The following is a 22,888-nucleotide window of genomic DNA, read 5'->3' as shown; positions in this document are numbered from 1 at the left end:
GAATACAATGGCAGTTTAATGAGAAGATGCAACTTCAAAGAAACCGCAGAATAGAGACATAAAGTACAAAATACAGAATCCAGATAATCATACAGCTGTCATGATATTCTCTGTATCTCAATTAATGGACTGACAGAGAGAGAGAGAAAACACATCTATAAATGCATCATGAGAAACAAGTTACACCAAGGAAAATGTTACCTAGGGACACTCACATTTACTCTTAGAGCAAGCATTCCTGCAATTACAATACAACATCTTTTAAATGCAAAAGTAAAGAGAACAATGGTTAAAAAATAACATGACATTTCATATAGGTAAAATAGAATAAGATACTTCAAGCAAAGCAGAGCAAGACATTTTAAGCAAAGGAAGACAAGAGCTCCCAGTTCTTGGGGAAAACCTGCACAGCCTGTTAACCTACATACAGACGGCGAGGTTGTCCGTCGATATCTGTGGGTGCTCCCTTTTTATATCATTTTGTGGGCTCCTTTGCACGCTACATCTACCTACGTATGCTACCCAAAAGCTTCGTCTGCAGATTTTACCAGACATTTCGTCATTTACCCACTTAATGCTGACAATGGACTGGGTGAAAAGGTCAGTCTCTCAGGCCAATCGCTTATCGTAAGTTCCATAGAGCAAGCAGAAAATAATGGGTATTCTACAGGAATTCAATATATTCATGTATAAAATCTCCTCAGTTCTCCTAACTTGACGCTCTGCGGTTGCCACTTCCTTAAAAGCGGGAAACCTGCCCAGGAAGCAAGTACCAGTCCAGGATGCAGCCTACTGTATGTCGACAGCTTCAGGGGGATGTTGAACTTTGATACCGAGCACGGAGCACTCGGGTAGGGTGGGGGCTTCTAGTTTGGAGCAGAAGGCCTCGCAGACCTGCCTTCAGACTGCTATACACTAAAATTGCAGAGCTATGGTCAATTTAACAAAGAGGCCTACATATTGAACAGAAGGGCCTACACAGGGGTTTTATGCTGGCTGAGTGGTAAGGATGTCTCAGGATAATTATATAGCAACACAGGACCCGCTGGTCAATTTAATACGGCCTACAAATGCGGCTGGCAGGGCAAGGACAAGGGTCTCATACTTCAGGTGTGGACAGAACGGGCCAGGGGCCCCCTGTGATACAAAATCTACCCTCCTTCAAGGCTGTGGCAATGTAATAGACCATTGTGGGCAGAAGGAAGAGGCAATGGTAGTACAACCATACATGCCAACAGACCCGATACAGCCAGGAAACGTCCAATGTTTTTAAGCTCAAATGGGCTTTATTTGATCTGTCTCCTGTCTACAATATCCTCTTTTTCAATGTAACTCAAAGGGGAAAATCAATACCCCAGTTTTTTTTCAAAATCTCCCTCTTACCAAGTTCAAAATGTTCGCAAGTATGGTACATTGGATCATGAAAGGAAATTGGATAGGGACATGGACTTGGATAACAGAGGACAGGAGAGACATGGAGAGGTGCACCAAACTGACCCTGCAGGGCAGGCATCAGGGTTTGCAGCAGCACAATACACCACACAGGGCATGCAGGACGGGAGTGCAGCACAACAATCCATAGAAAGCAAGAGGGAGGGGACAGGACCATGCACATGGACAACAGAGAACAGAGGGGCAAGAGGCAATGGTAGCTAGCTGACCATAATGGACAGACAGGAGAGAAGGCTGCAGCATAACAGACCATAAAGGGCAGGAGGGACGGATCAGGGGCATTACAATGGAACAGACAAGCCAGGAGGGAGGGAGTAGGGGTCTGCACATGTAAACAGAGGGCTGGGGGCAAGGGGGCAGGGCAGGAGCAGCAAGATAGCCATGGAGGTCAGGCAGGATGGGCACTAGAAGCAAGACACAACATGAAGAGCAACAGTGAGACTGTGATGGCATACACACAGACCATGGAGGGAAGGTGGGAGGGGGTCAGGGGCAGCTAACTGACCACACAGGGAAGGTGGGAGGGGCCATGGCAGCACAGAAGACCATGCATGGCAAGTGGGAGGGTTAGTGGCAGCACAATGGCTATGATGGGCAAGAAGGAGGGTGCAGGGGCATGCACAAAGGACGATGGAGGATAGAAGGGAGGGTCAGGACCTGTGCACAGACAAGAAAGTTCAGGGGAAGGGGCCTCACAGCAGACCACACGGGGCAGGCAGGAGGAGCAGTTGCAGCACAACAGACCAGGGAGGGCAGAAGGGTGTGGCAGTACAATGGACCATGTAGGACAGGAGGAAGAGGATAGAGGCATGGCATGTGGACAGGCAGGGTGGAGGTGGCAGGGACAGGTTACAGTCATCTGACAATGCTAGGCAGGTGGGAGGGGAGTGGCAGCTCAACAGAACACTCAGAGTAGATAGGAGTGGCAGGTCCATGGGACATGGTGGGCAAAAAGGATGGAGCAGGGGCATGCACAAAGACATCGGAGGGCAGGGGGAAGGAGAATAGGGGCAGCAAGCTAAGCACAGAGTTTATGCAGGAGGTCAATGATGGGGCATAGAATTGGGCAATGGAGGGCAGGAGGAGTGGACTGGTACATCATACTAAATTGAGGGCAGTGGCAGCACATCAGACCATACATGGCAGGAGGGAGGAGGCTAGTCCATGGATTCACACAACAGAGGATAGGGAGGAGGGGGATGGGGCAGCAAGCTAACTGTTCAGAGAAGGCGGGTATTAGAAACTTTATTGTTTTTAAAACATTTTGTCTGTGCAAACTACTTAAAATATGAACAAGTATGCAGCATAATCTCACTTTTATTCAGGAAGAAGAAGACGTTAGTGACTGTGACTCCGGGCTCACTTGGCAAAAACACCCCCTGACCCTCCACCCCCTATCGCAAAATGTAATGCCCGTGAAAAGGGTAGGTGAACACAGTGTTATATAGAACATAGTCCTGAGAGCACGATTGAAAATGAAAACTAGATATAGTGTATGGTATAAACTATGCACCAAAAAGTGTGATATAAGATGAACCAGGCGTGAAATATAATATGCAATACATTGTGCGCAATGACAGATTCATTGGAGAGCGCGAGATAGCACAGGCACTAGCGCGTGCTATGCGATATGCGCCTTGGAGTGTAATATGCACAGGGCAGTGTTGTGTAACCTAACTAGTCTCTAAAGTTGTAATATCAAATATGTGCTGGGGAGTGTAACGTTGCATATGCACTGTGACAAAGATATGGATCCCAAATTGTAATATGTATGGCATAGCACTGTGCGTTATAACATAGGCATCGAGGAAGGCACGTTAGATGGGGCAATATAACCCGTGCGAAGACAAGTGTGGCATGACATTTTCACGGGGTGGTGTTACAGTGCACATGGGCTAGAGAGTGTCATAGCATATGCACGAGCTAGTGGAATACAATACAGAGGTGTGTGGCACTCGGCAGGCAATGGTGGGTGTAACACAGCATTGGGCTCTGTCAGGAGCGCGCTGTGACTCGCAAGTGATGTTCGTCCCCTTTCCAGAGAGTAAAATAAAAAGTATTACACATCCGGCAGTGGATGTGTGTTTTATTAACTGTGAGGGGGGTTTCTTGCATAGCTTTGGTCGAATTTTTGTCGAATCCCCTTTGAATGGCTTGGTGTGCATGTGTATTAAATGTGCCCGTCAATAGCTACCCATGTTTGTATAAATAAACGACAAGGGTGTCTACCGGGATTAGGCACGGTAGAGCATCAGACATGTCAGAGCTTCACTAGTGGTGTAAATACATTCCACGTGGATTAATTGCATGCATAGTCGCCTTTTAATGAATATCACGCAAATCGTCATGGTGATAGGTACGTACGGTTTGTCCAGCATGTCCTAGGTGTGTCTATAAATATATATTTTTTAAAAATAATAAAAAACAGTGGCCGGGCCTGGGGATTGGGGTCAAAACAATATAATTAGGAGACAGGCCCTGGGGGATGGGGTCATCAGGGCCAATAAATTAGAATAAGAAGGGGAACCACACAGCCCCCCTTCTTAAAAAAAATAAAATAAATAAAAGACTGGCATCGTCCCGGAGGCCATGCCCCCTCCATGCAGCACTCTGCAAACGCGCCCCCAACAGGCATCTCCAGTATGCGCCAGGGAGCTGCGCTGCAGACAGGTGTTCTGAGGCCAAGCCCCTTTTTACACCTCTCTGCAACGCAGCTCTGTGGCGCTTACTGGAGGTACCTAGTGGTCTAGTGTGACCCTAGGGAACCTTAGGATTCAAGGGGACTTAATCTCTCAACTTAGAACAGCCACAGGGCGCGTTTACACAGTGGTGAAGGGAGGGGACGGGGCCTGAGGTGACGTGTGCAAACACGCACCATGGCACGTTTTAAATTGGGGATATAATTTCCCTTCAATACTGAGCGCCCCTGGGGGCTAACTAGCCCACCAAGTGCTTCCAGTAAGCGCCACTGAGCTGCATTGCAGAGAGGTGGTCCAGGCCGTGCCACTTTTTACACCTCTCTGCAACGCAGCTCTGTGGCACTTACTGGAGGTACCTAGTGGGCTAGTTGGACCCTAGGGACCCTCAGGACTCAAATGAACTTAATCTCCCAACTAAAAACGGACACAGTGCGTGTTTACACAATGGTGAAAGGAGGGGACGGGGCCTGAGTTAACGTGTGCAAAAACGCCCTGTGGCCTGTTTTAAGAGGTAGTTTTAATCCCCATGCCCTATTATATACTAGGGGCTTATAGAGGAGGTAAGGCTAATCACAGGGGGACCCCAACGCATAATGTTCCCTAGTGTATGTAGGTGTTTTCACTGTATTCTAAGTGTCTTTTAACATAGCACTGGCTCTAGGACTGGTTAGTCAGACTCAGTTACCACCAGTATCCGTCTGAAAAAGTTGAGGGTACAGGATGATTTTGCAACAAGGCTTCTTTCTGCTCTTCTTTTTGTTCTTTCTGCACGTTATCCTTCTTCCTGCACTTATCTTCGTATTTGAGGACTTCTGTTGCTTCTTTCTGCACTTCTTTTGTTTCTTTCTGTGCATTTTTTCTTCTTTCTTCACATGTCCTATCTCTGTAGGCATAGTTAGAAATTAGCATTTAAAAAACCTTTGAAATTAACAGAAAAAACCATAGGTTTCAGGCACGTTATAGTTAGGAATTAGCATTTAAAAAACCTCAGAAACTCACTGAAAAAACCATAGGTTTCAGGGGTGTTATAGTAAGCTGGACTTTTCACTTGTACAAAACCATTGAAATTCCCCCGTTATAGTTAGTTCAGCTAACTATAACTCGCGCGCCCGCAATGCACTGCTGATGACGTCACATATTACATCACTCATGACATGGTCAGTGACATCACTCATGACATCACTGATGACATCTCAAATGACATCACTGATGACATCACTGATGACATCATCCTTGTGATAGAGTGGCAGACCTCCTCTCACCCTAATATAACCTTTGATACACACATTCAAAAATAGAGACTAAAATTTTCAAAACAATGGACATACCAATACCAGTTACAACAACCTCTTCAGTAATTCTAAGATCCACATACACATCCACTCATTCACCAACAGTCCAATACAGTCACTCATACATGTACTCACTCATCATATGTACTCATACACCTATACATCCTGTTACACAATGCCACTCATCCATAGAGTTACTCACACACATAGTCACTCATGCTAATAAAGAATCAAACATACATTTACTTGCATATACAGTTATACACACACCACCACACTTACTTCTACGGAAACTTACACATACTTAGTCTTTTAAACAAACACTTATAGAAACACATACTTATTCATACAGGAACTCTTTCAATCTCTCACTCTCACATATACTCACATATATACACCAATAGTCACATATACTAGTTTAAAACATATGTAGTTACTCATAAAGACACTATTGAGACAGTCATTCACTCACTAACACACCCATACACACACTCATCCACCCATACAGTCCTGCACACATACTGTGTTCAACACATACAAACAGTGAGTCACTCATTCATGCACCTATGCACTACGTAATACCCCCCACCGAACCATGCAGACACTCAGACTGATACTCAAAAAACCAACTAATAACATATATAGACACCCATGTAGCTACTCACCAACCCATGCAGCCACTTATACACAAAGTGAGAGACTGATACAGATATTTACATATTTAAACATTACTCACTAAGCCATGTATTCACTATGATACACTTAATCAGTCAGTTACACAATCAATTTTTCAAAAACAAATCATCTATTTAGACACTTATATACCCATTTATTCTTCCATCGACCTTGAGATATACATATATAAAACATATTTAATTTTCAGAATAACACACATTCACTGGATGATGTCATCAGTGATGTCATCAGTGATGTCATTTGAGATGTCATCAGTGATGTCATGAGTGATGTCACTGACCATGTCATGAGTGATGTAATATGTGACGTCATCAGCAGTGCATTGCGGGCGCGCGAGTTATAGTTAGCTGAACTAACTATAACGGGGGAATTTCAATGGTTTTGTACAAGTGAAAAGTCCAGCTAACTATAACACCCCTGAAACCTATGGTTTTTTCAGTGAATTTCTGAGGTTTTTTAAATGCTAATTCCTAACTATAACGTGCCTGAAACCTATGGTTTTTTCTGTTAATATATATATATATATATATTATCTACTGGCGGTCACCAGTAGATAGTTATAGTTAGGATCGTGTTTCCATAGGAAATCTCAAAATTCTATTTTGAATAACTTTGGCGCCGGTTGACGAATCCTCGCGAAATTTTCGAAACTAATGGGGGCTCCGCTCAGCTCCTACCCTGAAAGTCTCGGGGTGATTCGTTAAGGGGGGGGCGAGAAAAAAGGGGGGTCCCAAAACGCGTTTTCCCCATGCATTTTTCCATAGGACCTTTAGTCGCAGGTACAGCCCGAACGGCTGAACAGAATTACTTCAAATTTAGCAGAGAGGTAGTCCTCAGGTCAGGGAAGTGCCTTTTGCAGGTCTGGCGTCAATCTGTTTAGTATTTCCTGAGAAAATAGCATTTAAAAGCATATAAATATCTATACGCGCGCACCGTGCGCGCACGGTGCGAGCACGGTGCCGTGCGCGAGCGAAATTCTGATTGGTTGATAGATGTCAGTAAACATTCGAATCGGTCGAAATCAGGAAGTGTCGGCCGCCATTTTGTCTGTCGCACTGAAAAGGAAAGGTGGAAAAAAGGTGGAAAACGTGAAAAGGGGGCAGGGAAGAGAGTTCCTGACCCCCTAGCCTTTGCCAGGGGGTCACAGAAGGACCCCCAAGGGTGAAAAAACCATTTTATAATTTTTGAAAAAAATTGCGGGGTGCGCGCATGGTGCGCACAGCGCACCGTGCGCCCAAAGCGCGCGCACGGTGCGCGCACGGTGAAAAACCTTGAAAAAAAAAAAAATTACAAATACATAACTTAGCATTTAAAAAACCGTACAAATTCACTTAAAAAACCATAGGTTTCACACACATTATAGTTAGGAATTAACATTTAAAAAACCTTGCAAATTCACTTAAAAAACCATCGGTTTCACACATGTTATAGTTAGCTGGACATTTCACTCGTAAAAAACCAATGAAATTCCCCTGTTATAGTTAGTTCAGATAACTATAATTCGCGCGACCGCCACTCTATCACAAGGATGATGTCATCAGTGATGTCATGAGTGATGCCACTGACCATGTCATGAGTGATGTAATATGTGACGTCATGAGCAGTGGATTGTGGGCGCGCGAGTTATAGTTATCTGAACTAACTATAACGGGGGAATTTCATTGGTTTTTTACGAGTGAAATGTCCAGCTAACTATAACATGTGTGAAACCTATGGTTTTTTAAGTGAATTTGCAAGGCTTTTTAAATGCTGATTCCTAACTATAATGTGTGTGAAACCTATGGTTTTTTCAGTGAATATATATATATATATATATTCACTGAAAAAACCATAGGTTTCACACACATTATAGTTACGAATTAGCATTTAAAAAACTTTGCAAATTCACTTAAAAAACCATAGGTTTCACACATGTTATAGTTAGCTGGACATTTCACTCGTAAAAAACCAATGAAATTCCCCCGTTATAGTTAGTGCAGGCAACTATAACTCACGCGACCGCAATCCTCTGCTGATGATGTCAGATATTACATCACTGTATTTAGACACTTATTTACCCATGTCTTCTTCCATTAATCTTTAGCTATACATATATTACAAATATTTATTTTTCATAAAGACACATATGTCATCAGTGATGTAATATCTGACGTCATCAGCAGAGGATTGCGGTCGCGTGAGTAATAGTTGCCTGCACTAACTATAACGGGGGAATTTCATTGGTTTTTTACGAGTGAAATGTCCAGCTAACTATAACATGTGTGAAACCTATGGTTTTTTAAGTGAATTTGCAAGGTTTTTTAAATGCTAATTCGTAACTATAACGTGTGTGAAACCTATGTTTTTTTCAGTGAATTTGTACGTTTTTTTAAATGCTAAGTTATGTATTTATTAATTTTTTTTTTCAGGTTTTTCACCGTGCGCGCACCATGGAATTTTTTTTTTTTTTTAAATCGCGAAGTGCGCGCCACGTGCGCGCACTGTGCACGCGCAGTACGTGCCGTGCGCGCGCGGTGCGCGCACCTCGCGATTTAAAAAAAAAAAAAATGGTTTTTTCCTCCCTTGGGGGTCCTTCTGTGACCCCCTGACCAAGGCTAGGGGGTCTGGAACTGTCCACTCTGCCCCCTTTTCACGTTCTCCACCTTTTTTTCTCACCCCCTCAGACTGCGAGAGACAAAATGGCGGCCGACACTTCCTGGTTTCGACCGATTCGAATGTTTACCGACATCTAACAACCAATCAGAATTGCGCTCGCGCACGGCAGGGTGCGCGCACCGTGCGCGCACGGTGCGCGCGTATAGATATTGATATGCTCTTAAATGCTGTTTTCTCAGGAAATACTGAACAGATTTACACCAGACCTGCAAAAAGCACTTCCTTGACCTTATGGCTACCTCTCTGCCAAATTTCACGTAATTCTGTTCAGCCGTTCGGGCTGTAGCTGTGACTAAAGGTCCTATGGAAAAATGCATGGGGAAAACGCGTTTTGGGACCCCCCCTTTTTCTCGGCCCCCGCTTAATGAATCACCCTGAGACTTTCAGGGTAGGAGCTGAGCGAAGCGCCCCATTAGTTTTGAAAATTTCGCGAGGATTCGTCAACCGGCGCCAAAGTTATTCAAAATAGAATTTTCAGATTTCCTATGGAAACTAGGTTGGAACTATAACTATCTACTGGCGACCGCCAGTAGATAATATATACATATATATATATATAATATATATATTTTTTATATATATATATGTGTGTGTCACAGGAGAGACCACTCGTTTCAGAATGACCCAAGGACACAGCGGGGATTCTTTCAGGAGTCCTTTATTCACCCATTGCGCAGCGTTATGCATTTCGGCCAGAGCGGCCTTCCTCAGACGCCATTGCAACTAGAGGGTACCGTCTCCCTCCTTCATTTATTATTGCGGTGCTCCCATTGGTGGGAGAGCAGCTGATCCTGTTCAACTGACGGCAGCTGTGATCACATGCGAGACCGCAACTCCCAGAATGCACTAACATGGCAAATGCGTTGACAGGAAGGTAAGTTCAACTTTTGTGCTGCAATTCCGTGTGAAGGGGGGGCCGTGTAGTTGCAGGAACCCTCCTAAAATAAAAGTGTCAAGGCTCCCTCGGGTCCCCAACGCCCCAGCCTCAAGTTCAGAACAAATCGGGCCGAAGACAGCACTGCAGTGAGTCCTCTCTCCCGTGCAGTCACGGTCTGCCTTCTGACAGCAGCCTTAGGTTTGATCCGTTCTCGTGGCGGTCCCGGTAAACACCAATCCCTTGGTAGCCACAACAAAGATGCCAGTAATATCCGGGACTCTTGACGGGGCGGGTCCTTGTACCGCACTTCTGGCTTGTGCGGAAAATATCACAGGAGAGACCACTCGTTTCAGAATGACCCAAGGACACAGCGGGGATTCTTTCAGGAGTCCTTTATTCACCCATTGCGCAGCGTTATGCATTTCGGCCAGAGCGGCCTTCCTCAGACGCCATTGCAACTAGAGGGTACCGTCTCTCTCCTTCATTTATTATTACGGTGCTCCCATTGGTGGGAGAGCAGCTGATCCTGTTCAACTGATGGCAGCTGTGATCACATGCGAGACCGCAACTCCCAGAATGCACTAACATGGCAAATGCGTTGACAGGAAGGTAAGTTCAACTTTTGTGCTGCAATACCGTGTGAAGGGAGGGCCGTGTAGTTGCAGGAACCCTCCTAAAATAAAAGTGTCAAGGCTCCCTCGGGTCCCCAACGCCCCAGCCTCAAGTTCAGAACAAATCGGGCCGAAGAGAGCACTGCAGTGAGTCCTCTCTCCAGTGCAGTCACGGTCTGCCTTCTGACAGCAGCCTTAGGTTTGATCCGTTCTCGTGGCGGTCCCGGTAAACACCAATCCCTTGGTAGCCACAACAAAGATGCCAGTAATATCCGGGACTCTTGACGGGGCGGGTCCTTGTACCGCACTTCTGGCTTGTGCGGAAAATATCACAGGAGAGACCACTCGTTTCAGAATGACCCAAGGACACAGCGGGGATTCTTTCAGGAGTCCTTTATTCACCCATTGCGCAGCGTTATGCATTTCGGCCAGAGCGGCCTTCCTCAGACGCCATTGCAACTAGAGTGTGTGTGTGTGTGTGTGTGTGTGCTTTTTTCTTCCAAGTACCCGGGCATTAGTGTTTTTATTATACTCTTCCCAAAGTTTAAGGAAGCACATCCATTTCCAGATGTTATATCATATTTTTGCCTCTTAATTCTAGTTTATAAAGAACAAGCAAAGCAGTTCACTAACGCCTTGAGACCCTAACGGGGTCACGCTTTACAAGAAACATGATTTATTAATATGGGCCATGCAAATGACAAGTCTATCTTTAAAAAGCCAGGGCATTGCATGAGAAATCAGGGCAAATATGTCCACTTATCATTCCGCTCATTACATCTGGGTATATTGGCATATTAGCATCATCACCAAATATTCAAAACACTTTATATGTTTATTAATAAAAACTCAGTGTTGGAACACAATTTATTTGCATGTACTTTTGCATCTTCTGTTTGTACCAGAAAGATCAGGCAGTATTTGAAGTGAAGACAATCACCTGGATTGTTTGTGTTAATGGAAAACTGAATACTAATGTGGTTTTGGGAAGATGTATATGAACTATCTATATTGATTTCAATAAATGTACAGTGAAGGACCATTTTCTTTTCTACTTTTTACTTGGGACTTCAGCTCTTCATTACTCAAGCAATTACCTTTTTCATAATTAGAGATCTCCTGAATCAAGGGCCCGATGTAGTAAGATACAGGTCTTAAAAAATGCTCTCAATAGTTTGTGACCTGTCTCAGTTTTTATGATGTGATCTATGTGCTAATTGATCGCTTTGCAAAATATCCAGTCTCAGGGTGTCACAGAATGACCAGGCAGAAAACTATTTGCACTCCTCTGTGATTGGCTATTATCACTTGAATGGTGGTCTCATAATGCCAAAACCAATTTAGTCTCTAACTTCAGTGAATCCAACTTCTGGCTTACTAGAAAAGAACAACTTATATTTGTTCCACTTTGGGAGTGAATAGACTTTTGAACACTAGGTTCGACATGATTATTTTCACGAGGCCCAAAGTAAAGAGAATGTAAATTAAACAGCTGAGAATTTTTAAAATCCTGTTTTGCACACACGTTCCTAAGAAAGTTTATTCATGTTTGGCTAATGCTGGAAACCTTCACATTTCTATTCAAATGCAAAAGACAATACTTACAAAAAAATTACTTTGGGGTTTTGATATGACTCTGCACCACAAACTATCCGCAAAATACTTTTCAGAGTTAAGAAGATTCATGAGTATGACAGCTTGCTTTGCTTCAGGTACATTCACCTGCTCTGTGAAGCACCAACAGGATGCAAAAGTTAGATGTCCCTGACTAGGATCCGAACCCATCCCGTCTTTTGAGGGAGAGACGCCTGCACAAGTACAGGTTGAGCATCATGCTAGTACAGCCCTCTGGAGCTCCTAGAAGTTCTAAGCCATTTAGTGGCATCCTCTATTTGTTAAGGAAAGAACTGATTATAAACACACACAAAATACATTGACAACTTTTATTAAACTCAATCAGAGTTACTGTGGCCGTCAGAAAGAGACTTTGAAAATATGTATCAAGCTACTTTTGATATTGGTGTGTAGAACTTGGTTGATATTGTGCTGTCTAAATTATTGACGTTTCAGTCTTAAACTGCCTGTCAATTAGTCAATTCAACAAAAGCGTTTTTCTTTAACAAAAAGATATTAATGTACTTTCTGTCCTATAGGTTTCCACAGGTTGTTTAAAATGTTTATGCCAAATTGCGTTTGATGAGCAATAGGCACTGTATAATACAAGGTTACAATTTGCGACAATAAAGGCCTTCATTATGCAGTTAACTGTGTTAAATAAATAGAGGTTCCTAGACATTGGTTCTACATAATGAATATGAAAAGTGAATCGAATGCAGGGATATACTGTAAGGATAAAGCAAGAGAATCGATTAGTATTCTCTTTCACAACAAAGCAAGTTGTACTATTAAAGTAATTTCACTCCTACAAATAATTGTAAAATAGAGTTAATCAAATATTATCTCGTCTACAGTATGATTTTAAGAGAAGAAACGCATTTTGACATGTTGTTTCCCTTCCTTTTCTATTCTCTCTTATTATGATTGCAATAGTTTTTTCTTGTCCTGGAAGAGGTCCATGTATTTTGTAACGAATACAAATGTCACATAACAATTTAACAGCACTATAAAACACACAATAATGCAATGAGCGTTTGCAGGATAATCTCAGCTTTGTTCTGAGAGATGACCTTTTTGCAGGATAATCTCAGTTTTGTTTTTCTCATATTTTAACATAGGCTAAAAAGGAGAAACTAACCTGGAGAGACCGCATTCCTGCCTACTTTGTGAACTTTGTGTCCATCCTCTTTATGGTAAGTAAAACGTTTTTGTTATGCTTGTTGTGGTTCTCACTTTTGTTGTGATGTTACCCAAGCACTATGACTCAAGCCAGACTTAATCAAGGCTACTGAAAAATAAATAATGAAATCTATTCAATTTTTGTATGTAACCTAACTTTAAGGGAAGTTCCCAAGAATTTGGGGAAAAAATCTACATTTCTGTATGTGTATGTGTCTTGCAGCGAGTCTATTTTTTATTAAACTGATTTTAAGTTACATAGTTATACAATCACAAACATTATTTCAATATAAGGAAAACACTATTCAGCTTCAAGTGGCCTGTATTCATTTCACAGCAACTAAATATATATAAATATATGTATATATGTATATGTAAATATGTGTATGTATAGAGATATATTGTAAACAATGTGCCTTGCGCATAGGAGGTCACTCGACATCGCCTTAATAAAATGCAGCCTGCTTACTCAGTCCATCTTTAATAGTTTGATGCCGACGCATTTCGGGATGTTAAATCCCTTCTTCATGGGCAGCAGGCAAGTAATGAAAAGCGCACCACGTTTCACCTTCCTTGATTTTATTCATCTGTTGGTATGCACGCCCCCAGTGGGCGTAGACGGTTGCCTTATGGGACATTGAGTCCTGTGGTGCGATAAAAGTACATCCTTTAGTAAGGTCATTAATCTTGCTTGCAATTTAAAAAGCATTATGAACCTTCGTAGGTAATGAGACCAAGACCACAGGCTTAATTAGCATATTGCGGTGTACTATTCAAGTTAAGGAAGCCCCAAACTGCAGTCTCGTAGGCTGGTTTACTTTCTCCCCAGCCTGCGATGGTGCTCCTCCCCACGGCTGGCTGCCGTGTAAAATCTTGTAAACAATGTGCCTTGCGCATAGGAGGTCACTCGACATCGCCTTAGTAAAATGCAGCCTGCTTACTCAGTCCATCTTTAATAGTTTGATGCCGACGCGTTTCGGGATGTCAAATCCCTTCTTCATGGGCAGCAGGCAAGTAATGAAAAGCGCACCACGTTTCATAGAGATATATATATATACATATATATTACTCTGCTCCAAAGTCCACCTAAAGGGGACTGCTGCACTCTTCAAGACGGGTGCAGCCATAATGGAGGCGGGTCCATTGAAAAATTAATGCTTCTGTTCCACAAGAAACACGCTGCACTCATGGGTCCCCTTTCAGATAAATTTTAATAGCAAGAACGCGTTTTGGCGTTCAGCCTTCTTCTGCTTGCATTTAGAACAAACAGCGCAACCTGTCGTAATGATGTGTTAAACAGGTAACCTTGCTTAGATTGGATGCAGCACATACACACAGAAAGAGGACTGGTTTATCCCGGACAGGTATACTCTCCCCTTCATTTTCTTACGGGGATTAACAGTCCATTAGTGTTCTTAGGGGGCATACTCTTTCAGTCCTCCCGCCTGCATGGCTCAAATCGATATTATACATTAAGCCTTCACATAGGCTGTGTATGTGGGGATCAGGAGGCGACCTCATAGGGCTGCTGTCTGCCTGCTATTGCCGGCTCCTGACTGAGGCAGCACGCATGGGTGCTGCTGGGGCAGGGATCCAGCGAGGACACCCCGGGGTGGGCTCTCCGAGCTGCTCTCCACCAAGAATCACTGTTGAGGTGCCCGGTGGGATGGGCACCTCCAACAGACCCACCAGAATTAGAGGAAACCATTCCTCAAGCAGCAGCGGCTCTCCAGCGGGAGAGCCAATACTATAATATTCACTGCACTCTAGAATCGCGCCCCATAATGCTTTGCAGGGCCTTTGGTTGGCATTGTATTTTTGCCCATAACTTTGCTTGGGGTGGTCCTAGGAGGATGGTACAACAACAGAATCTTTCAGCATGATACCCTCTTTGTGTTCAGACATCTGCTTGGTACTACCCCCATGTTAGGGGGTAACCCAAAATCATCACCTCTCTCACTGCATGAAACGTTTCAAGGTTCACTTTTCTGAATTGGCTATATGCTTATTAGCATGTAATGGTAAAGTTGTTTTTACCAAAGGGATGTGTGTGCAGGAGTTAATTCCGCTACACAGCGGAGTTGGTGTTATTGCTCGAACTCTATGTTCCCAACAGAATGCAGAGTTTGTAAAACTCAGCTAGTGGAATTCACCGCCCAACAGTAGTATAGCATTGAGTATAGGTGAAATATAATAATTAGAGTTATTGCTATGACTTATGAGCATTTCAGCTGTTCTCTGCTCGATCATTGTAGATCATGTAACTGAGCAAATAACATTGACGAAGTTGTGAAAGGGAAATTGACGGTGTTCAATTAGTATCCATGTTTGTAGTTCAGATGTGTGGCATTCTTGGGTATGATGGTTTATTGTTTTACTTTTGTAAATATATAGTTGTGTAATCTATGTATTGAAGGGATTACGTATTGGTGATTTAACCTGCATATTGCTTTGGAATGTTATTTAGTGTTCTTTAAGACCACTACAAGATGGCCGACAGTTTTCCTTGTGACTATTAGTCCTTTTTCACTGTCATTGTTTTTCACGTCACATGCACTTGTAATGTTTTTTTTAAATGTCCGCTTGTAAGAGAAATGAATTTACCCGTGAGCAAGGCGGCTTCGCCGAAACGCATTGGGTGCTTCTTATTGGCTCGATGCATTGAAAATAAATTCTTTGGAGCATTTTGGAGTTGGCGTTATTTCATGAGAGGAGTGCACGCGTGCTTGATTGCACGGTGAGTGGCAATAGAAAACCGGGCTGCCTCGGACCCGGAGGTGCACCGCGGCTTGAGTGTCCTGGCTTCTTCTGAGGGTGAGGAACGGATATATATATGTTTATGGTTTTTCTATAGTTTTTCTCTCGACACAGTAAAAATCAAGCAGCACTGTAGGGCTAGACTTTCCAAATTTTTAATACTTCACCCAAATTTACAAGGAAAGCCGACACGTTTCGGCTCTTGCCTTCCATAGGACCATAGAGTCCTGCTGTCCAGATTGTCCAATTTAAAGTGCCCATAACATTTTTCCATCTTTACTTTCTACCTTTTAGAGAACAACTAGACCGCACATTTTTTATCTTTTTGTCACGTATTATCTACCATTTTGTTTGATCACAATCATATATACATGTTTAAATATATGTATCGCCATTAGTTTCTTTGTGTTGGGATGATGTTTCAGGGATGTGCAGTCCCTTGTCCCCGTTTGTTTTGAGTGCTAGGGGTCCTCTTTCTGAAAGGTATCAATGGTATTCGATATTTAGTGCAATTGTATAGTCTGGCTTTTGTTTTAGTTATCCATTTCTTAATTTGTCTGACAGGCAGAGATTGGTGACTCTTACACTGAAACACAGTGCTAAATTTGTAAAACAGCAAATGCCAGGTCCCTCACCAGGAGGCAACTTTGAACCACTAATTGCCACTGCCAGGACGGCCAATGACGGTACCTATAAAACTACTAACCATCACACTGCTACAACTGAGACTGTTCAGACTGTTCAACAGCCCGAAATCTATAAGAATGACTTAGGCAACAGTTATTAGTTGTTTCAATGTATACTGAATTAATAAACAACTGTTTTCTGCTCATTTCTAAGTTATCATCATCATCATCATTTACTTTATTTCGACCACAAGATCATAAAAGTACACACAGCATGATAAAAGTACACTTAAAAAATGGTCAATACCAGATAATCCTTTAGAAAGATACAGATAAAATAAAAAATAAAAATGATAATCAATAAAATCAAGAAGAGACAAGCGGGCCATCAAATAGTCCAAATTGGGGGATCATATGTGGCTTCCGTACTCTAAAGTGCATGTTAATTTACCCACCACTTTGCAGTATCATTCAGGGCAGATATTTGGACCTTTTCAGTCACAGCGCATACCAATATCTTGATAAACCAAAAACCACAACCCTGCTTGTATCCGCCTTCAAAAGTCTAAGCACCTCCAAATAATGTCCGGTACCAACAATTTTACAAAGTGGAAAAATCCACTTGGCCCTCAAAGATTTATACATTGGACAGAAAAATAGAAGGTGGGTAATGAACTCAGCGCTTTCATTGCAAGCGGGGCTTTGATCATTGTTTACTTTATCCTTTCTCCATTTTTTACAAAATGTTTTAAGTGGGAGTGTTTTATATGGCTTCCGAGCCAAGGGAGGGACAATTTCATCGAGTGTATCCTCAAAACGAGGTACACATTTGAAATTTAGAAAACAAGTAGTCAAACTACCCTCAGCATCAAGTGCAGTTTGTAAGAGCGATGTTTCCCAAAATCTTTCCTTCAGCACGGATCTCGATATAGAATTCATACTTCCTGGGTCAAACCAAAACCCCATCATTCCTAGCCTCCCTAAGAGTAACCCTGGGCGCGACACTACGCTTCGCCCACGTAGTGTACGTAGCGCTGCCTGCTTCGCAGTTTTCGAAGTAGGCGAAGCAGGCAGCGGCTACGTACACTACGTGGGCGAAGCGTAGCTGCCTGCCGCCCACCACCCGCCTCCCGCCCACCGTACTTTTAAAAGGTAAAATAAATTTGTAATAAAGCAAATTAGGCACTTACCTGACGCGCGGCGTCTCCCGGGGCTCCCTCTTCCTGTTTTTCAATTTTCCTGACAAATGCGCATGCGCGGACGCCCGCGCATGCGCATTTCTCGCAAGAAATGCGCATGCGCATTTGTCAGGAAAATTGAAAAACAGGAAGAGGGAGCCCCGGGAGACGCCGCGCGTCAGGTAAGTGCCTTTAATTTGCTTTATTACAAATTCATTTTATCTTTTAAAAGTAGGGTGGGTGGGTGGCGGGTGGCGCGTAGTGGGGCTACGCGAAGCGCGTAGTGTGCGTAGATTCGGGCACACTACGTGCTGCTTCACGTAGCCCCACTACACCCACTACGCCCACCCTTACCTAAGAGCACCTTAAGAGCTCTAAACTAGGGAATTGATTTAGAGGAGTGTATTTTCATAAGCTCATAGAGTAGCTCCCGATAGGGGCAGAGTTCGTCCACGGTCCACAATCTGTACCAGAACATCAGGAGCTTATAGCTGATTTAGTAGGCCAGCTGTCTGTGTGCCAAATGATAACAAAGGGGCACTAATGGTGTGCTTACAGACAGATCTGTCAGGGATCTAAGAAAGCGATTTTCTACGAGTGAGAGAGAGTTAGTTGAACCTGTACCCCATAGTTCTGCTCCATAGAGTATACCCCCCAAGATTTTTATATTATAAATTTCGAGGGCTGGCGCTAGCTGCCTTGAAAAGGTTTCTGTGTATTCTGGCCAAATTTGCAGTCTGATGTATGAGTTGGATCTTTACCTTTTCAATATGTTGATCCCACTTAACTGTTTGGGTTAGGCGAATGTCCAGATAGTCAAAGGAGTCGACGCGTTCTAGCTTGCTACTACCAGCAATGACTTGTCTTTTGTTTAATTTAGCCTTGCCCTTCCTAAAAATCATGTATTTAGTTTTGGTTTCATTCAACACCAGGCCGCGCTCATCACAAAACATAATAACATCATTTAAAAGCTGCTGAAGACCTTGCAGAGTCTTTGCAATTAATAGGGTGTCATCAGCAAAAAGGAGGGCTGGGACTCTTGTACTACCAACTTTCGGAGCGTCACACCCATCCCTATCTAGACACTTTATAACATCATTAATAAAAAGGATAAAAAGAGTGGGGGCAAGAACACAGCCCTGTCTCACACCACACTCAACAGAGAAGTATCTGTAACTTGGTTATTCCCTCCCCATCTCACCTGTGCTGTGTTAAGTTATACAAGCAGCACCACCATGTGGCAGCTGTCATAAGTGCCTGTGTTTACAACCACCGGCTCAAACTAAGCACTGCTGAAACACTAGAGTAGAATATGAAAGGATGAGAAGGCACAGGACCTTAGATCATACTGATACTAAACGTCTGGCCACCCAAAACATAGATTGTAGGAGGTCAAAAGCAGACAACAGTATCAGAAATAGTGACAGTAAATAATAGGATTGCATTCCAATTTTTCTTCTGCATTTTCTCCTGGAGGAGGGTTTTTGTAAAACCAAGCATCCAAGAAAAGCGATCCAAATGTCAGACACAAGTGAGACTAGAATATCTTCATCCATACAGGCAGAGTAGCTAAAATTCTATGAAGACTAGGTACAGTGAAAAATAGACTGAGACAAACAACTTCCAGACAATAAGGGTCATAATAGGGAAACTTAAATAATGGCAATAACCCTTCCTTTTTTTTTTTGAAAATACTTTTTATTGGCATTTAAGAATATAAGTATACATACATCATTTTTCGTGAAAATGGGTACGTTACAAGAGTGAACAAATAGACCAACATCAATATAGAGAGTACTTATATGTCTTGTTCCGGGTGGAAGTGGTCTGTATGGTAGCAGATCATTGCCTGAATAAAAAAAAAAAAACTGGGGAGGAGAAACAAGCTGGGGGATGCCATGGAGTTCCGAGGGACGAGGTCTAGGCTATGTCCCAAATCTGCCATTGCCTATTCGGCTATATAACTGCCTCCCATCTAGGTGGGGGTGGGCGTGTGCACAGTCCGGGATGAGGAGCCATGGGGTGCATCAGGTGAGCAGGGGGGGGAACTCAGCTGGCCCGGGGGTGGTGCGGGGGGACATTGGGGGGGATCCCCCGCCGTGGAGACCCGGACCGCGTTAGGCGGTGCGGCGTCGGGGGTATTCCTGTCGGCTACCGGTGCAGTTGGGGTCTGAGATTGTCTGAATTGGTGTAGTAGGAGCGCCCATTCTAAAGAGATAGGGGTTTTACGGGTACCTTTGGCCTCCTCCTCTCGTATTGCGTCTTCCTCCGCAGCAGCCCATTTAAGAACAGCCCCCACCCAAGCTGCAAGTGGAGGACCAGTGGGGGACCGCCAGTGCATTGCTATACAGCGTTTGGCCAGTAGGTGGGCCAGGAAGACGAAGCGCATCGACACCTTGTGTCGTTTTGTCCGCCCCAGGATACCCAGTGCGCATCCCTCCCAGGTAGTCAAATGGGTCAGCCCAGTGAGATCCCTGAGTGTTGAGTGGATCGAAGTCCAACAGTGCTGAATGCCCGGACAGGTCCAGAACATGTGAAGGAAGGCAGCATCCTGCGCCTGACAGCGAGGGCATAGAAATGTAGTGTCGGGATAAAAACGTTGAAGGCGCGCTGGCGTCAGATAGGCCCTATGGAGAATGTGAAATTGTATATTTTTAAAGCGGGCATTCCTGGATACTTTTTTGGGGAATTCTATCGCTCTGTCCCATTCGCTGTCGTGAAATGGTCGTCCCGTCTCCTCCTCCCATAGGGCTCGGAGAGGCACCAGCAGTGGGGGTGTTAGGTCCCCAATTGATTTATTCAACCATGTAATAAGGTGTCGACCCCGTCCCAGTTGTAAGAGTGTGTGAAGGACTGGGTGTGTGGGAGGCTCCCCTTGCGTGAGGTCAGAATATGGTCGAAAGTGGCTGAGGAGTTGACGGTGAAGCAGGAACTGGCCTGGGGGCAGATCGTATTCCTCCATGAGCTGTCGGTATGGCTTGAGTTGTCCCTCGTCAAATAGCATTTCCGCTTCGACAATGTCCCTCGCCGTCCACTCCCGAAGCATGGTGGGTGTGAAAAAACCGTCATTGCTGGGCCAGCCGACCAGCGGTAGTAATGGCGTGTATGGAGGGCAGCGCGGTGCCATGCGGTGGATACGTTGCACACATTTCTGGGCAATGTCCACCTGCAGGGGGTAGGTTCGCATGGGACGAGAACCCGGCAGAAGCAGGCGACGCAACTCGGGCAGGGGCACATGTCCCGTGACAGTGCATGTCTCAAGCAGGTATCGCTCCGCCGTCCAATATGAGAGCCATTGGAGCTGCGACGCCAGGAAGTAGGCTTCGAATGAAGGCGCCCCAAGCCCCCCTTGCGTCGTGGGCAGTCTTAGCTTGGCCAGCGTGATTCTGTGTCGTCCCTGCCCCCATATTAGAGAGCTGAGGAGCGTATCTAAATCTTTGAAGAAGGAGCGGGGGGAATCACTGGGAGATTGGTGAAGTAGTACAAAAGTCGCGGGACCACTATCATCTTTGCCAGGGCTACCCGGCCGATCGGGGCCAACGGTAAACTCCGCCAGAACCCAATGGAGGATCGTATCCCTGCTAGTGCTCTCCGATGGTTCCCTTCAAAAATGTCGAGTGGGGAATGATATAATCGGATCCCGAGGTATCGGGGACCCTCCGTCGCCCAGTGCAGTTTCCGGTCGCCGATCCAGACCTCCCGAGAGGGGGCGTCCGGGTGGAGGGGATAGACCATCGATTTGTCCCAGTTCACCCTCAGCCATGAGGCCTCCGCAAACTCCGCCAGGGCGGTCTCAACGGTGGTGAGATCCGCCGTCACATCCCGTATATATATGAGAAGATCGTCCGCATACATAGATACACAGTGTGCGACATCCGCCAGCGGGATACCCCAGGCACGCCCATCCCCACGGAGCCGGATGGCCAAGGGTTCTACCACTAGTGCGAATAAGAGGGGCGAGAGGGGGCACCCCTGTCGCGTACCCCTGTGTATCGCAAATTCCGGGGAGATATAGCGACCAATGCGGATCCGGGACGTAAGATTGGTGTAGAGTAGGCGAGTATAGGCTATGAGCATGGGGCCGAGACCCGCCCGCCCCAGGACTGCAAAGAGGAATTGCCACGTTAGGGTGTCGAACGCCTTTTCAATGTCCAAGATCAGACACGCCGCGTGCGGAAAACGATCCCCAATCTGATCCTGAATGTGAAAGAGGCGCCGAATATTATGAGAGGTAGTCCTCCCTGGAACGAAACCGCATTGGTCCGGGTGTACTAACGGGCATATGATTTGAGAGTATCTGTCCGCCAAAATTTTTCCCAGGATTTTACAGTCAGCTGTGAGCAGCGTGATGGGCCGGTAGGAGGCGAGGAGTTGAGGGTCTCGGTCGGGTTTCGGAAACGTCACGATCACCGACGCTCTCATAAAGCCGGGCAGTTCGCCGAGTCTAAGCACCGAGTTCAATACTGCTGATAGACGAGAGGTCAACTGTGGGGCAAAAGTGGCGTAATATTCAAGTGGGAGCCCGTCAAGGCCAGGGGCCTTGCCGCGGGCCAGTGCTCGTACCGCACTTGTAATCTCAGTTGTTTTTATCTTTGCGTCCAACCCCTTCCGCTCTATAGCGGCAATTCGGGGAAGGGGAAGAGGGTCGAGGAAGTGGTCGATGGCCCCGGGGTCGAGAGACGTGGGAGCAGTGTAGACTGCCGAGTAATGGTGATAGAACGCCTGGAGGATCTCATCCTGAGATTGCACCAGGGTACCCTGGTTATTTATGATTGCAGTAATAGGCCGGATTTCGGTATCTTGCTTAGCAAGCCATGCCAGGAGTGTGCCCGACTTATCGCGGTCCCGATGCACTCGGTTTGCGTGTGCCCGAAAATTGTGACGACGCAAGTCCACGCACGCCACCTGGTACTCCGATTTGGCGTGGGCGACCTGAGCTACTGTCGCCACTGATTGATCTGCGGCCTTAGTGGCCGTAGCCAGTTGCTGCTCCGCCTTCTCTAGGGCTTGCTCCAGGGTGTGTCGCACCCCGGTTCTGTACCGAATGCATTCTCCCCTGGCCACTACCTTGAAACCATCCCACTCGACCAGGGTTGACGACGCGGTCCCCGCATTATGCGTAAAGTAGTCTAGGATGCTACGTTGGTGGTCATGTGTAAAGGTCTGGTCCGTGAGACACTCCTGTGACAGTCGCCACGTAGGAACAGGGGGGCACGGGGGTCGCCACTGGAGGCCGAGAAGGTGCGCAT

The 22,888-nt window shown here is 45.0% G+C and overlaps 1 protein-coding gene across 2 annotated transcripts in view; it reads left to right on the top strand.

Annotated features, from left to right (window-relative positions):
• The window catches only part of ANO2 (anoctamin 2), a 1,601,761-nt gene that overhangs the window by 1,382,933 nt on the left and 195,940 nt on the right, over positions 1–22,888 (top strand). For both annotated transcript variants that reach the window (XM_085652609.1, XM_085652610.1), the window contains one exon: positions 13,018–13,092. In XM_085652609.1, coding sequence (XP_085508735.1) covers positions 13,018–13,092 — 75 coding nt within the window. The remainder of the gene's footprint in view (positions 1–13,017; positions 13,093–22,888) is intronic.

Source organism: Triturus cristatus, chromosome 4_1 (genome assembly GCF_964204655.1).
Source record: "Triturus cristatus chromosome 4_1, aTriCri1.1, whole genome shotgun sequence".
NCBI lineage: Eukaryota > Metazoa > Chordata > Amphibia > Caudata > Salamandridae > Triturus > Triturus cristatus.
The sequence above is the reverse complement of the archived record's forward strand: the minus strand, read 5'-3'. Positions and strand labels throughout refer to the sequence as shown.